General features: G+C 40.4%; 1 protein-coding gene across 1 annotated transcript in view; it reads left to right on the forward strand.

The window, feature by feature from the left end:
- The window catches only part of RYR3 (ryanodine receptor 3), a 573,948-nt gene that overhangs the window by 251,591 nt on the left and 306,437 nt on the right, over nucleotides 1–15,920 (forward strand). Inside the window, exons 4-7 of the mRNA XM_040227012.1 lie at nucleotides 4,593–4,667; nucleotides 6,912–6,990; nucleotides 12,796–12,908; nucleotides 14,031–14,130. Of these exons, the coding sequence (XP_040082946.1) occupies nucleotides 4,593–4,667; nucleotides 6,912–6,990; nucleotides 12,796–12,908; nucleotides 14,031–14,130 (367 nt within the window). The remainder of the gene's footprint in view (nucleotides 1–4,592; nucleotides 4,668–6,911; nucleotides 6,991–12,795; nucleotides 12,909–14,030; nucleotides 14,131–15,920) is intronic.

Here is a 15,920-nt window from a genome sequence, read left to right on the forward strand (position 1 = left end):
TGTAAAGGAGGCAAAAGGGCCACCTCATCCAGTTATCATTCATTCAGGAAACATGAATATGAAAATGACATTAAGTGCTTGTTTGCCAGGCACTGATAAGCCATATAGATGTGACAGAGAACATACCAAAGACTCATGGGGAGAGAGGGAAGAGAGATACATGTCAAAAATAATATATAAGCTAATAAATGCCATGAGAAATAATAAAGCAAAAAAAATCCAGTAAGGGGGATTGTCTTTTAGGAAGGATGAACAGAGGAGGCTTCACTAATGAGATATCTGAGCACAGAGATGGATCAGAATGGGAATGAGCCATGAGAATGTTGAAGGAAGAGCATTTCAGACAGAGGGAAGCACATGTGCAAAGGCCCTGCAGGAGGAATTTGTGTGTCTGAAGAATAGAGTAAGGGCCACATGGCTGGAGCAGAGTGGGTGGTGGAGACCCTCCTCCTGACAGGTGAGAGGTCAGATAGGTGGAGGGGACCACATCAAGTAAGGCAGGGATCACAACAGCAGGTCAGATCTAGTCTATGCCTGTTTATATACAGCCCTCTAGGTAAAAAGAGCTTTTAATCTTTGAAAAGATTGTTTAAAAAAGGAAGACTATGTTACAAGTGTCCTGCAACGCTCCAGTTACTTACTGCCTCATCTTTTATAGAGACTATTTTGACAGTTCCTGATGCACAGCCTTAGAAGCCACAGTGTGAAAGGAAATCATGAGAGGAGGGTTGAGTAGGAAAGTAATGTGAGGTGATTGACAGTCTTTAAAAAGACAGCTGTGACTGCTGTGTTAGCTCAGACTGTAACCAGAAAGGGTGCAGCGGGGAATGCAGTTAAGAGGCCATCGTTAGAGCCGGGGTGAGACGGAGCAGTAGGCAGGACCAGACTGAAAGCAGAGGGGCGCTGAGTAGTAGGTGGATAGAGAATATATTTTGAAGGTGGCACCGAAGGTGCTTTGGATGGACTGTGGCATGTGAGAGAAAGGGAGAAGTAAGGGATGATTCTAAGATTTTTCAGTCTATATCCTCTCTTTAGATTGTCTTGGAAACTGAATGAGTGAGTCATCTTTTCTGTCCTTAGGGTTTGATGCCTCCAGTTCTTTTACCATTTTGCAGTCAGGGTTACCTTCCTAAGGTACAGTTTTTATTGTTCTCCATGCAAAAGTCTCCCCCAGTGTCCCATTAGCTGTTGAACCGTCAGATGTGACTCTCCATAGTCCAACAGCCCCAAGTCATTGCCAGCTATTCCCTTTCTTCCAACCCTAACCAGTGAATTGTCTACCAGTTCCCCTCATGAACTTCATAGTCTCAACCTCCAACCCTTTGCCTATGTGGGGTCCTTATTTTTTTTGTTTGTTTGTTACATTGTTAGATGTCAGGGATCCTACCAGAATATAAGCAGCTCCTTAACACCCTCATCACCTTTCTGGTCTATTCCTATTCCAGTGTTGTTTGTCTTCCCCTCTTTTAACAGGGATATCTCTGTAACATGGGTTTTTATGCACAAGCCTTGTCTCCTGCCAGAATACAGACAAGAAAATGTTGTGATAGAGCACATAGTTAAGTCCTCCCCTTTATTAAATTCCAGCTCTGCCCTTGGAACCTATATGACTTTGAGCAAGTTACTTTACTTCTCAAAGCCTCAGTTTGTGCTTCTGTAAAATGGGGGTAATTCCATTGTCACTTTGCAACACTAATCAAGAGGTAAAATGAGATGACTCACTTACTATAGTTCTGTGCCTGCCATATGATCAGAGCTCATTTAATTGACACAGTTGTGTCAGTTCTCCTTCAGGAAGCTGAGGAGCTGAGACAGTATCTTTCTATTCTTCTTGGTGCTGTGTTCCCTGGTTTTGTACACAGTAGGCAAATGAATATATTAATTAAAACATTGGGTGAAATGAGTCAGGTTTTAGACTTAACTCTGAGTTCAGTTCCCCTCACCACCACATTGAGCTGTGTGACATCTAGCTAAGGCAAGAGCCTTACCTCTGAGTTTCAGATTCTTCACATTCTGAGAGTATGAAATCACCCCTACCTTGAAAAGTTAGGAGAATAAGCTATGATGGTTGTAAAGCACCCAATGGTTGTAAACTGTGGTTTGTGCCAAGGATAGTGTTCTCTGGAATGATGATTACCAGAGCTTCTGCAGAAAAGCCTCCTTTGCCGTGCTGCCACTGAAATTTGATCATTCCTTAAAGCAGTCATCCTCAAAATGTGGTTCTGGACCAGCAGCATCAGTCAATGCCATTTTCCCCAGAACCCTTTAGAAACGCATGTTCTCAGGCTCACCCCAGGCCTAGCAAAGCAGACACTGTGGAGTGGAGCCCAGCAGTCTGTGTATTGACAAGTTGATACTCTCAGGCACCTAAGACCCACTGCCTTAGCAGAGGGAGGAGGTGGCTTATGACGTCCCATACAAGCCCAGTGGGGTAGTTAAGTCTCTCTGCTTTTCTGTTGGCATCAAAATAGAGGACATGAGGGCCAAGAATGTTGCCAGCATTGCCAGAGAAGAGGAGCACAAGCCCCTTAGTGCTGCTCTGGGTGGGGGTCAGCAATTCCTGATTCTTTGCTTAACGAGTCCTCGAATTGGAGGAAAGTGTAACCCACGATAAACAATGGGAAGTATAGTTCAGTTTGAGACACAAGACTAATGGGAGCATAAACCCACACCATAAACCATCACAAGCTATCAATTCACTTGCAGTAGTACAACCATACAGGAAGAATACCAGTGAGACTGACGAGATATGAAAACTCTTTTAGTATGACTAATTCTAAAGGAAGCTGTTGACACATTTGTAAATACAGCAACTAAAGTTAGTTCAGATGGTTTCAAGAAATCCTAAAACATTGCAAAGAACATTTAATCTTTTCATAGTATTAAAGTCTAGAGAGCATTTAAATATCTCTATAGCTATGGAAAAAGCACAGCCACATTTATATATAGTTGCTGGCTTCTTTTTAACAAGATACCACATTTATTTTTTTCCTTTTCTTTAGGCTCATGATATGACATGAAAATCATCTCTTTGACAGGGTGATTCTGTTAATCCAAATTTAATCTGAATAGAGTTGAAGTAGAAGTACTCTGCCTTCTTCCCTCCTTATTGTCTGTGGCCCTGAGGGAGGGTCAACACAGGAGACGAGCAGACCCTGAAACCAGCCCTTGGGCTGCTGCTCTGTAGCGCTAAGATACCATGCATAAGGGGTGCCATTGGCTTATGGAAAGAAAATGTTAGAGTTTCTCTGTATGATTACTTTTTTTTTAATTCTACCTTGGCTAGCCAACATTTTTTTTCTTTTTTTTCTGCCACTTTAGTTTTTTTAATTGAAGGATAATTGCTTTACAGAATTTTGTGATTTTCTTTCAAACATCGACAAGAATCAGCCATAGGTACACCCATGTCCCCTCCCTCCCAAACCTCCCTTCCATCTCCCTCTCCATGCCACCCTTCTAGATGATCACAGAGCCCCTGTTTAAGTTCCCTGAGTCATACAGCAAATTCCCATTGGCTATCTATTTTATATATGGTATTATAGGTTTCCATGTTACTCTCTCCATATTAATTTTTAATCTCAGGCTTTGAACTTTTGTGTATATTTGGGGATGGGAGCCTACGCTCACATATTTTTTCCTAAAAAAGGAGTGTGTGATCAAAACAGTGTGACTGCCTCTGAGGGCAAGTTCACATGACAGGGAGAGACTTGGGTAAAAGGTTGAAAATGATGGGGGAAAAAATCTAGAATCCTCTATAGATTTCCATTTTCCATGTTACCTGGTCACCCGTCACTGGAATATGTAATAGTTTTGTCTCCTAGCATGTCAATACTATTCAGTTCAGATCATGGTTGTGTAAATCAAATAAAAGGAAAAGCAAGAGGCAGACACCAGTGGCTTTATGTGGGGCTGTCTCTTCTTCTTGGGCCTGACCCACTGCTCAGACTGCCACTGAGTGGACAGCCAGAGTGGTGCTGCCTGGTGAGGCAGAGAGAGGGCACCTAAACGGCCCCTTAAGTGGAGGACATATCTATTCCCCATCACTGGTTACCCTTTTAAAGACCTGGATATCAGAGCCATCACTCACTAATGAAATGAAGGTAAATTAGACCCGTTTAAGTGAGCGAGTAGGAGGCACAGGTGCCTTAAAAAGTCCACAAGGCACAGACTGAGTATATGATATGCCTTGTCCCCCCACCCCCGTACACTGCCGTTCTGTCACTAGGCTGTAGTTACATCACATTTGTTTCTCTCTCTCACTGAATGCTTCTGAGAAGTTTCAAAGGAAGGTAAGCAGTACCTATCTCATCCACGTGCTTTTCTGATAGAACAGCTCTGGGTTTCTGCTGATTCCGGGCAGGGGCCATCCTGGAGAAGAGGTCTGGCCCCACTCACCCTCTTCCAAGGATGTTGCATGGCTGTGGTCAACCAGTAGCCCCCCCCGCCTGTAGGCTGGCCACTCGCTTCTAGAATGAATTCCTTGGGAGCTTCGCCATGGGCCTTTCCTTTGTAGTGTGTCCTCCAAGAATGCTTTGCCCTCAGAGTGGCCACGCCTGGCCCGTGCTGACGCTTCTTGCCCTCTGTCCCCACAGGCAGCACAAGGGGGTGGCCACAGGACCCTGCTGTATGGCCATGCAATTCTCCTGCGGCACTCCTTCAGTGGCATGGTAAGCTCACCTGGATCGCTGTCACCACTCAGGAAGGAGGCTGAGGAGGAGGGACAGGGTGGGAAGTCAGCAAGTGTCTCAATCAGGTTAAGAAGTCAGCGGGAGTCACTCGGAATGGAAATTATAGTACATTACTGTCTTAGTAACTTACCTCACTTAGCAGTTGTACATCTGTGTTTACTTAACATCTGACCACCTTCCTTCCCACTCCATAAAGAAAAAGATTATGTCTTTTCAAAAAAATTTATGTAACTAAACCTAATTTGACCAAGTGTGGTGCTCTGATAAATGCTTAGAAAATATTTGTTGAATGGATGGTCAGATATACCTGGAATAACTGATGACTTGCATGTATAAGGATAACCAGCATAGGTGGAAAAGCAACCAGATGGGATTTTTGTAAAATTTCTCTTTTGCTACCTAAAGGAAATAGGATGATATCTGGTCCTTCATTCCTGAATTTGAAGGTATTATGTTAATCCAGAGGCAGGAAGCAGATAAAGAGCAGAGCAGTCACAGAAAGCAGATCAAGCTATAACTATTCAGGAATCTAGAACTAGAATTAACCGAAATTAGATAACTCAATATAACTTGAATTTTTTTTCAAGTTTTAATAAATGTAATTTGTAAAATTCAAATATTGCAGTTCTTTTGCAGGGAGTGTTAAGAGGAATATCGTGACCTCGGTCAAGTATAATATGAGGCAGTTCTAATGATATTTATCCCCAGTTCCTACATGTATCATTCTCCCTTACTATCAGTGTAAGGAACATTTCTTTCTCTAACCCCAGTGAAAAACTGTTACGTTAACTCAGGACTTTATTTTCACACATTTTACACCTGCAGCGGACACTGCAAGATTCGTCTCAAAGCTTGAACTGTCAAATTGGCAGGCAGAACAGCAGCTACTTCTTAAATAATTTATTTATTGCAGCTTTTTTTTTTCCTGAACACTGGTAAGAAGTTGACCTTTTCAGCCTGAACATTCATCTGTGATAGTCCCTTGTGGCAAAGGACAAACAAAAATGACCAAATGGAAAGTTATCTGAGCAGGAGATGGGGACTGTTAGAGAGTAGGGAAATTTTGCACCCTGGCAATCTCTAGAACTGAGAGGTGATCATTTATCTTTAGGAATCTGGTGCTTATCCATAGGGTAAATAAAACCCTAGCACCTCTCTTTTTCTCCCTAAATAGAATAAATAAAAGCTCAAACAGTATACTTCTCTTGGCTTTAAAAACTCAGGCTAGCATTGTGCTACAAAGAGGAAGGTTTACTTTAGTCATCATTAGGTTGGTTGACCTCTACTCCCAAGAAATCCCGCTCACAGTTAACATGAACCCTATACTAGCCAGTTCCTTTTAGGAGTAGCTCTGAGAATAAAGCCCATGAGAGATGTCTATACAATACAATGATTCTGTGTTTTCCTGTTGCAGAGAATTAGAATTATAACTCAGGAAGTTTGTGCCAAATGCATATCTGCCTCTCAGTCCAATTCTAAGACCACTTGCTGTGCCTGTCAATAAAGGAGGCAGGGAATAGGCTGTGGACTTTTTTCCTTTATTAAGTTACTTTTGAAAATAATTTTTCAATTTTACATGCACATGTATTTTTATAATTAGAAAAAATCAGACATTATTTGAGAAGTTTTAAAGCTGATAGAAAAACTGAAAAACAGAAAATAAATAGAAATGAGGATTTATCATGGATGTTCCCACTGTCCAAAGACAACCTGCTATCAGTTTGGTGTAATTCTCTTTAGCCTGGTTGCTAGGCATTTGAATTTTGCATACGTGGCAACCATACAAGTACACTGTTTTGTATATATTGCATACTGTTCTACACTCTTGATAAATACTCTCCATGGTAACATAATATTCCATAAAATGAAGTACCAGAGTTTAGCAACCTTTCCATTATTGTTGGTCATTTATGTTCTATTCATATTCTCAGTTTAAAAGTTTCAGAGTATCTTTGAACTAAAGCATATTTCATATTTCAAACTTTTTCTATTTAAACTTATTTCTCATAGTCCTATGAGTCAAATCACTGGGTCATCAGATAAGAACATCTTTGAGGTTTTAAATACATTATGAAAATATATCCCAGAAGCACTGTAGCCATGAACAATCAAGAAGCCCTTTTCATAGTAACTCCGTGTTGAAACAGAGAAGCCAGCTAATGGTGAGATGCCAAGATCTGACAGAAGAGTATGACTTCATTAGCCTCTGCTCTTATCCCACAGTACCTAACATGTTTGACCACATCAAGATCCCAGACGGATAAACTTGCCTTTGATGTAGGTCTACGGGAACACGCCACAGGTAAGTCAATGTGCCCTGGGTCTGCTGCTCAGTGGGATTTTGGGCTGGGGGGTTTTGAGAAGGAGGCTGGATGCAAATCATTTGGGATTCCAAACCAACCTGGTCAAGAAATAGGTCTGATAGAACTCTGGAAAAGAAGAATAATAAAAAATATTATTGGAATGCAGAATGAAAACATAGGAATGCAAAATGAAGGTGAGCATGAGGCTTTAACCACAATCTGCCAGAGTCTCAAAGAAAAACAATTTTTAGGGTTAGATACTAAAAATAAGTAGAGAAGTTATTCCTGATAAAAACCAATGGTAATGAATAACCGCTTTAAAAAACAAAGCATAATGAAGGTTTACATAATAAAGTATAGTCTAGATTTTTAAAAAAGTAGTCCCATTTTATTCTGCAGTGAATCAGCTATTTTTAAAGCAGTGTTTCCCAGATATTAGTCAATGATATCCACCTTCATAGATTTGCCATTCCTGTGCATCAACTTTATTATTAATTTATATTTTTCCTTAAATTTACTTTTGTATTTAAAATTTTATAGACAAAACTAACATCATTGCTGTAAGTAGAAAACTGGTATTGCTTGCTGTAAAAAAGAATATAATGTAAAGAAAACCATATCACTCAATAATTGAAGAATGTTAGCAAATACTAGAAAAGTGTTCATGGTATACAAGCTCCAAACTGAAACTTTCTGTTAGAGTCAAAAGGTTTGAAAGTAGTAAAGGAAATTTCTCAATATATGACTCAGTGTTATTTAACTGCCCTCCACCATTAGCACTATACATCATATACTAGGGGAAACACTGACTATTTTTTTTTATTTTAGTTCAATCAAAAATGACAGTCAAGTGGTGGATCCTAAAAAAGATGGTAACCAGGATGATGCAGGTTTAAATGAAGAACAGAGGACTAAGATAACGATCAACAAATGTTTCTAGTTAATCAAAGAAGGGGCTGACTCACTGTGGGTTATTCCAAAGACCAGTGGAACAATGGATAGAAGTTGAAAACAGGCCTGTTTCATCTCAGTGAAGGAAATCACTCTGTAATATCTGCAGTATCCAGCAAAGGAACAGCTGGCCTCAAGATGGAAGATGTTTCCTGTGGCTGGAAATATTCATGAGCAATCTGCCTGCCAAGGGCATTACATATGTAATTTCTGCTCCATTTAGAGGTTGGGCTTATGAACCAATGAGGGTTCTTGGTTGCAAACAGCAGAAACTGACTCCATTAACTCAAGCAGAAAGAGTTTACTGGAAGGATGTTACATAGACCTGCTCTGAAGCTGAGCCCCAGGCTTAGAAACTGGGCAGGAAGAAAGGCCAGGGAAGAGCAAACAGCCTAGGTCACACGGCAGGAAGAGCCTCATTGGAGACGGTCTTTAATATTATGACATTTTCCCCCAAACAGGAGGGGAGTTCCATTGTTGGGGACAAAGAAGGACAAAGTTCATGTAATTATTCTAAAAGTACAGCAGTACATAAGGAGATGATCAAAGATTATCTGATTTTACATACGATTTAGGAAAAAAAATGTATAGTTTAACCTGTTTTTAAAAATCTAGAGTTTAACCTAGATTTAATCTGGGGGGGAGGTATCTAGAGTTTACCTTGGATCTGTTATTTCTGGATCATACACAGTCATGTCCAAGAACACCTGATGTAAGCCCCCTACCTTTCCTCCTCCTCCCCTTTTTATACAGAGCAGAAGAGTGGGCCTGCCTCAGCCCACTAGGTTTGGTTTTTTGTTTGTTTGTTTGCTTTACTAAAGTCAGATTATATTTGAATATGATTTGAGGTTGCTTTGTTTTCAGCTAAAGCGTGTTATTCTTTTTTTTTTTTTCGTGTTATTCTTAAAATATAATTTCCTCTAAGGTGTTGTCAACCTTTGCTGAAAATTACAAAATGAGTGAAGTGACACATTCTGAGTGTAAGCTGACCTCTAAATATAAACCAACCGTCTGTCTTGGAGCACGTAATTGGAAAAGTCATATATGGTCATACTATTTATACCAGTAAAATGACTTTAGACTTTTTGAGACTTGGGAAGAAATTTGAGAAATAACCACTTTCTAGTCATATGTTCAGGAAACCTGTTTTTTGTTTTTAGTTACTAGAGCCTTCAATAAAAATATAGGGAAATAGCAGAGAATAGTTCTACCACTTTTTTTTACCCCAAATTCCTAAAATCAAACTCGGTATGAATTCTGCTAACAGACGAGGGAAACACATGCGTCAACCCAGGTTCAAGCTGGCTTTTCAGAAGCTGACGTTGGCAGAAAGACAGAGAGACAGGGTTGACCAGACGTTCATGAAAACCTAGAGCCTAAAATAATTTATTATTATCTCCCTCATCCCCAACCCATTTCATATTCTCCTTGAAGAAAGTCAGCTTGGTATATGTGGGAGAGGGGAAGAACTTCCCTGCAGCTCAGATACAGTTCAGTATGGCCTGGGGTGAGTCTTCTCTCTTTAAGAGGAGGATTGCTCAGGAACTGACAGAATAGCATTGCTTCTTTTGCCCAGGTCATCCTGGGAATGCACTTTTGACTCAGAAGCCACTTCTGAATTGAAAACAAATAGTTGAGTTGAATCTCTAGGAGAATGTGAGAAGTTTGGAAGCAGTTTCTTGAATATTTCTGGAAGCGTTTCCCCTCAACAGCAGATAATAAATGATTTGACTGACTTAACAGAACTGATGACCATTTTGCCCTTGGTTTTGCTTAAGGAGTTCTTTCTTTTTTTCCCTTTCAAAAGTTTTTTGTTGTTGTTTTCTAGACATAGATTTAGGATTCGTTTAGAATTGGGGGAAAAGAACATTTTAGGATCCTCAACTGGCCCTCACATACCCTACTGACTTAGGGATTGGCCCATTCCTGGGCTCCAGACCACTGCCCTGCTCCCAGGAGAGGGCGAGAGAGCAAAGGTGCTCTTCTCCTGTGCATCTCTTTAGGACCCCTTCATCCTGATCCCCCTCAGTGGTCCAGAGCACATGATGGATACGCACCTGTCATTTTCCTCTTCGAATGTAGAGGCCAGCCTCTTCTGTTGTAAAATTTTAAGTCTAATTAAAGTGTAATCAATGTTATCATATTTATTTATACAAAGTGAATCAAAGTAATACCTGTACATAAAGAGAGACATAGTGCTCTTTTGTGTACGGAAAGCATCTACCTCTTGCGCCGCCCCTCCCTGTTCTGGACCCCCACCTCTCTCAGGCATCCGCCTTCAGCTCCGCCAGTATGTGCCCCACTGTGCATAGTCATACGGCTTACTGCTCTTTAGTTATTCTTTCCAGATGGGGCATGATATATTGATGTCCTAAATGAATAATAAAAATGTACCTCTTGTGCTCCTCTCTTCTCTGTTTTCTCCTTCCACCTGCCTAGTATATTTGCACCTATCTTTTATATAACTATCAGGTCAATATTAACTACTTACATTGGCATACCTGTAACTTTTATTTGCAAATGAGACTCAGGATATACTATGGTCAGTTCACTTTGTGGTATTACCTTTGTGCTTCCCACTACTTAATAACTGCCTCGTTTGTTACTTTACTTTCCGAGACCTAGTCATTTCTTTCCAAACTGTCCCAGAGAACAGTAACTGTCCCTGAGTAGATTCAGTCACAATAGCTATTCTGTTGGTTACATCTTCTTAGAAACATACACCACCATGAGGGAAATTCCTGCTTCCTCTTTCCAAGATTCTGTATTTCCCAGATCTCATGTTTTCCTCCCTTATTGGTTGATCACACCATTTTGAGGGAGCCCGTTTCCAGTAACTTTTACAGAAAATATCCATGGGAGACAAATTGGTGTCTGAAAGTTTCTTAATTTCAGCTTCACAAGTAATTCATAGAAGCATTCTACATGGGAAATATTCTTTTCTCAGCACCCTGAAGGTTTTTCGTTTTCTTCTAGCTTTTGGTCTGGCTGTTGAGACGTCTGTCCACATTATGCTTCCTGATCCTTTGTGTGTGATGTGTTTATATTTTCTGAGCTACCTGGATCTTCTCTTTTGCCCTGATGTCTACATTTCCACAGTGCTCTCTTGTCCTGGATCTTTCTTGTTCTTTTTTTTTTTCTTTCTTTCTTTCTTTCTTGTTCTTAGTCTTACAGGAGTGGACCCTGGTGTGTGTGTGTGTGTCCATTCTCCACTGTGCTAGGGACTCTGCAGGCCCCTTCATTCTAAAAATGTTTGTCTTTCAGCCTTGGGAAAAGTTAAATATCTCTTAGTTAATATTCTCCCTTCATATTCTCTTACTGCTTTCTGAAACTCCTCTAGGTTGATTTTCTAATTTTCTTTGCAGTCTTGTTTCTAATCTGCTTTTCTTCATTCTTCATTGTGGGAAAAATTTTCAGCTTTATCCTATAACTTTCCTGTTTCTTTCTCTCTTTTTCAGGATCAAAGAGATTTCTTTTTCTTTGAAGGGACCCTTCATGGATACGCTCCTAGCTGCTTCATGAACGTTACTTTTTCTTATGTATCTGTGATTATTAATTCTAAGATTTGTTTGAAGTTATCTTTAGCTGTCTGTAATCTTCATTTTACCCCTTTCCCCAAGTTTTGGTTTATTCCTGTTGTTCATGTTAGAGACTTTCCTTACATGTCAGCTTATCCCTGGTCCCAGTTGATGTTTAGATCAAGGCAGTAAAAACCGAGAGGAAGCCTCAACTGTGTGCGTGGCTTGCCATGTCTTAAGTTTCACTTTGGGATAACCTGGACATTGCACTGAATATGCCCAAACAGCAGTGTGGTTTTTGTTAAGGTAGTTTTGCTTCCAAACTAAACAGTAATCTTCATTTGGGTCAGGGGTGGTTCAGCATCACAGCTGGCATTCTGGAAGCTGAGGAATGGAGAGGGAGGAAAGGGAGCTGAGATTTTACTAATCAGAGCACAGAATTCTAATTATTCTCTATTTTCAACAATACTCTTTACTTCCATGTCTGACAGTCCCTGATACCTGGAGTGGTTTGTCATTCCACGGATATCACTTCTATTCTTCTGTAGAGTGGAGGAGGAAGAGTCGCCTGGCCTTCAGGATAGAGAAAAAGATCAAATATTCCCTTAAAACTTTCAGCCACTCCTCCTGTTTTCAACCTCATCTTCTATGGTTGCCTTCGCAAGGAACTGCGACTTCCAATTCCACAGAATTTCTGGAGAATATGTAGCAGGAGTGGCCTTAATTCTTAAGATCAACTTCTCAATCCATTTTCTTACCCAGAGACTGGAGTTGTAGCTTTTTCTTGGCTAAAAGCATCTTTCGACATTCCTTTCCCCAAAATATAAATTTTTCTCCTTTGCTATTTATTTCTTACCTGCTCTCTTAGACCTTATAGATTTAGATCTTTTGAAAACTTCTGATTTTTTTTTAAGTGAAATTACTGATGATTTAGTAGAATTTCATGGGGAAGGGGTGAGGCAAAGATAATGGTCTGTAAGTGGTCAGTAGACCAATGAAGTTATTTCTGAAATATTTCTAGGTGCATATGAAAAAAATATCATTTTTCTGTATGTATTAAAAATACTCAAAGGCTTCTATAGCTTTTGGGCTCCAGTATTTTTCTCTAAACACTATCTTTCTGTTTGTAAAGAAAATGAAAGTGATACACATACTCAAGAGCAGACGTGGGGGTAACTGGAATGCTTATCAGATAAATAGAAATTGAGGTCTGGAGGGTGCGTGCATGTGTGTGTGTGTTTCAGGGATTCTCAACAGGAGGAAGGAGAATGAGGGGCAGAGTTAGGGACATTGACTTCTGTGATGCAGTCACTAACTCAAGGAGCCTTTGTGTAGGAGAAGCCTGTTGGTGGACCATTCATCCCGCTTCCAAGCAGAGGTCTGAGGGAGAAAAGGTTCGAATTGGTGATGACCTCATCCTCGTCAGTGTGTCCTCTGAAAGATACCTTGTAAGTACCTCCTAACACAAGCATCTTTCATTTCCAGAATTGTTTCTTTTAGGAATGGATGGCCAGGGAAAACAGAACCACATCAGTTTGGGTAGGATAAGATTAGCTTTACACAGTATACTTGAGACATGATGAAATTGTCTCTCCGGCCATGTTATCATGGGGCCTGGAATGTAACTTTACTTTTTTTTTTTTTTTAGATTAAAGCACTGTTCCCAGCTTAAATGCCCCCAGGCACTTCCTAAAAAGCCAACAATTGACACAGTAGTTACTTTTAATAGTAGTGTTAGTTGTTCAGTCTTCCAACTCTTTGTGACCCCATGGAAAGTAGCCTTCCAGGCTCCTCTGTCCATGGAATTTTCCAGGCAAGCATACTGGAATGGGTAGCCACTCCCTTCTCCAGGGGATCTTCCTGACCCAGGGGTCAAACCCGGATCTCCTCCATTGCAGGCAGATTCTTTACCAGCTGAGCCTCCAGGGACTCAGTTTATCACTTTGGTTAGCTCTTGTCTAATTAGGAACAAGCCAGAAAGTGTTGGATATAAAAACATAACTGAAGGGAGAAGGAGAATTGGACATGTTTCAGAGTGTGGGATGTCACAGTGGTTGGAAGAGGCAGGTGAAATTTTGCCCCAGGTAGTGGTACTTGCATACCATACAAGAAGTCAAGCAGCACTCACATCAGGCCCTTAAGGGATGGGGGCAATTCCTTACAGATCAGAGAAATGTCAGAGATAAGTTTTTAAGCTTCCCAGCACCAGTTCTGCCAGCAGATTTTAACTTTGCCTAGACCAAAGGCTGGATTAATTTTTCCCATTTGTAAGTCCCCTTCTCCTGCCAAGGATAGATGTTTTGTAACTTCCTGTTGAATTTGAGATCCAGCTGAGGGGATGAAGTCAGCATGTCTGCCACCTCTGTAGCTGAATACTTCCTCTTCCCTGAATAAAGTGTCCCACTTTGAAAGTGCTTCAAGATGGGGTGGAGCAGTCTCCCACAGTCTAGGTAGAAAAGGCCTGATGAGAGTAAGGCTGTTTAATTCAATCCTTGGAATTCTAGGTGAGCTGCTTCTGTCAGGACTGGCCCGGTGGTTTAAAGGGTGTCTCATTTCTGTTTTTGCTGCAGCATCTCTCACTATCAAATGGTAACATACAAGTGGATGCCTCCTTTATGCAGACACTCTGGAATGTACATCCTACGTGCTCAGGAAGTAGCATCGAAGAAGGTGTGCTTCTCTCTGTGTGTTCAGCTCTCAGCCTGCCTGTTTGTCTTATGCTGTGTATATTGACGTATTTTGTGACTTTCCAGTTCTGGCACGGGTGTCTCAGTACCCATTTAATGTGATTTTTGGTTCACCTGAATTCCTATCTCTCATGTTAATATGGATTATTTCCTGTCCCGATTTCTGATTTCATGAGCACTTCTGACATGATTTTTCAATTCTTTCAGTGTACCATTGTTTTGGCACTGTGTGCGTTCAGGACCTTGGAGACATACCTTTCTTCTTCCACTGACTTTTCAGTTTTATTTATGGTTATAAGTATACAGACCTTAGCAGGTTCAATTTTAGAAGACATTATTTGCCAAGAAGGTGATATTTTTTATATTTCTCCCCAACGCATCTCTCTCTACAGGTGGGAGGAGGACTTTCTCTATAATAAAAGGATGTTTGGCCATTTGTTTTTACTTATATTTATGGAAGGCCATTTAAAAATAACAAATGGCATTTTCTCCATATTTTATTTTTCCCTTAGAAGTAAGATCATCAAAGTTTGTTCAGCATATTCTATTTTTTGAGCTAGGCAAAGTCAATAACACCTTTCAAGTTATATAATAAATATACTGGCCTTATTTTACTCATGGGTAATATCACTGCTGAGCGGGATAATCAGATGCCAGTGACCTAAGGGTTATCACGTCACATTCTAGCACTTTATAGCAAGATCAGAATTTTTAAAAAATACTCATATCACAGGTTCTAACCCTATTTTAAATCTTGAGTCTGTGAAACCTCTTTCTATTAGATGATGTTTGAAAATGGAAAATTGAGAGTTGTCAAGGTGATACCCCAGTTTCAGGAGGCATCACAGCTAACTTGAAAAATGAGGAAGCAGCAAATTTTTAACTCTTCTGGCAACTGAAGGACGGCTTTTCAAAGGCAGGATGTGTTCAGCTCTCTTCTTTCACACCAGAATTCACCCACTGCTCTAAATGTTTTGTCAGTCATTCCCTTTCTCTCAGGAACCAAGGAATCCCAGGTTAAAATATTCCCTGAGGAAGTTTTGACCGAATCTTCTCCACGTTAATTTTGTTCATTTCCACTATAGGGATAATATTAATGCTCAGTCCCACAAGAGGGTTTGTGGAGATTAATTAATTGTGAATCATTTCACAACAATGCTTTTAAAAGTATTGAGTGCCCTTGTGGTAGAGCTTGGGCAGCTGATCACTTGCGTTATCTGACACTGTGCAAAATGCTCTCTCGGCATCTGCTGGTGAGAAACCCACTTCAGCCCTTGAGAAAAGGAATGATCCTCCTCATGACCCTTCTCTCCTGATTATTGCCTTGGTATATTTCAATTAAGAAATGTTGTAATGCGCCAGCATTTGGCAGCTTCCTCCGTGCCATAGAATATTGATTGGAGAAGCCTGGGGACTGTAAATGATGGGCTGCAAATGGAGCACGGCTGTGCCATCGTAAAATGATAGATCATTTAATCAAGAACGTGATCATGGAAGGGGTTAACTTTCTAAATAAGTTGGCTGTTAACAGTGCCCCCACAGTATATCATGAATTATTTTAATGCAAAAAAGTATACAATTGTAAATATTTGTACAGTAAAAGAGAGGAAGATGAGAAAATAACTTCTAAACATTTGAGGAAAGCTTAAGAAGAACTTGCCTTACCTGGACAGATGGAGAAAATGAACTAGGGACTATCAAGACTATCCCTGTATAAGATGTATTGATAACACTCTTTTCTCCCCTGGCATGACTTCTTCTTACTGTTATAAT

The sequence above is a fragment of the Oryx dammah genome, unplaced genomic scaffold (genome assembly GCF_014754425.2).
Source record: "Oryx dammah isolate SB20612 unplaced genomic scaffold, SCBI_Odam_1.1 HiC_scaffold_26, whole genome shotgun sequence".
Taxonomy (NCBI): Eukaryota; Metazoa; Chordata; class Mammalia; order Artiodactyla; family Bovidae; genus Oryx; species Oryx dammah.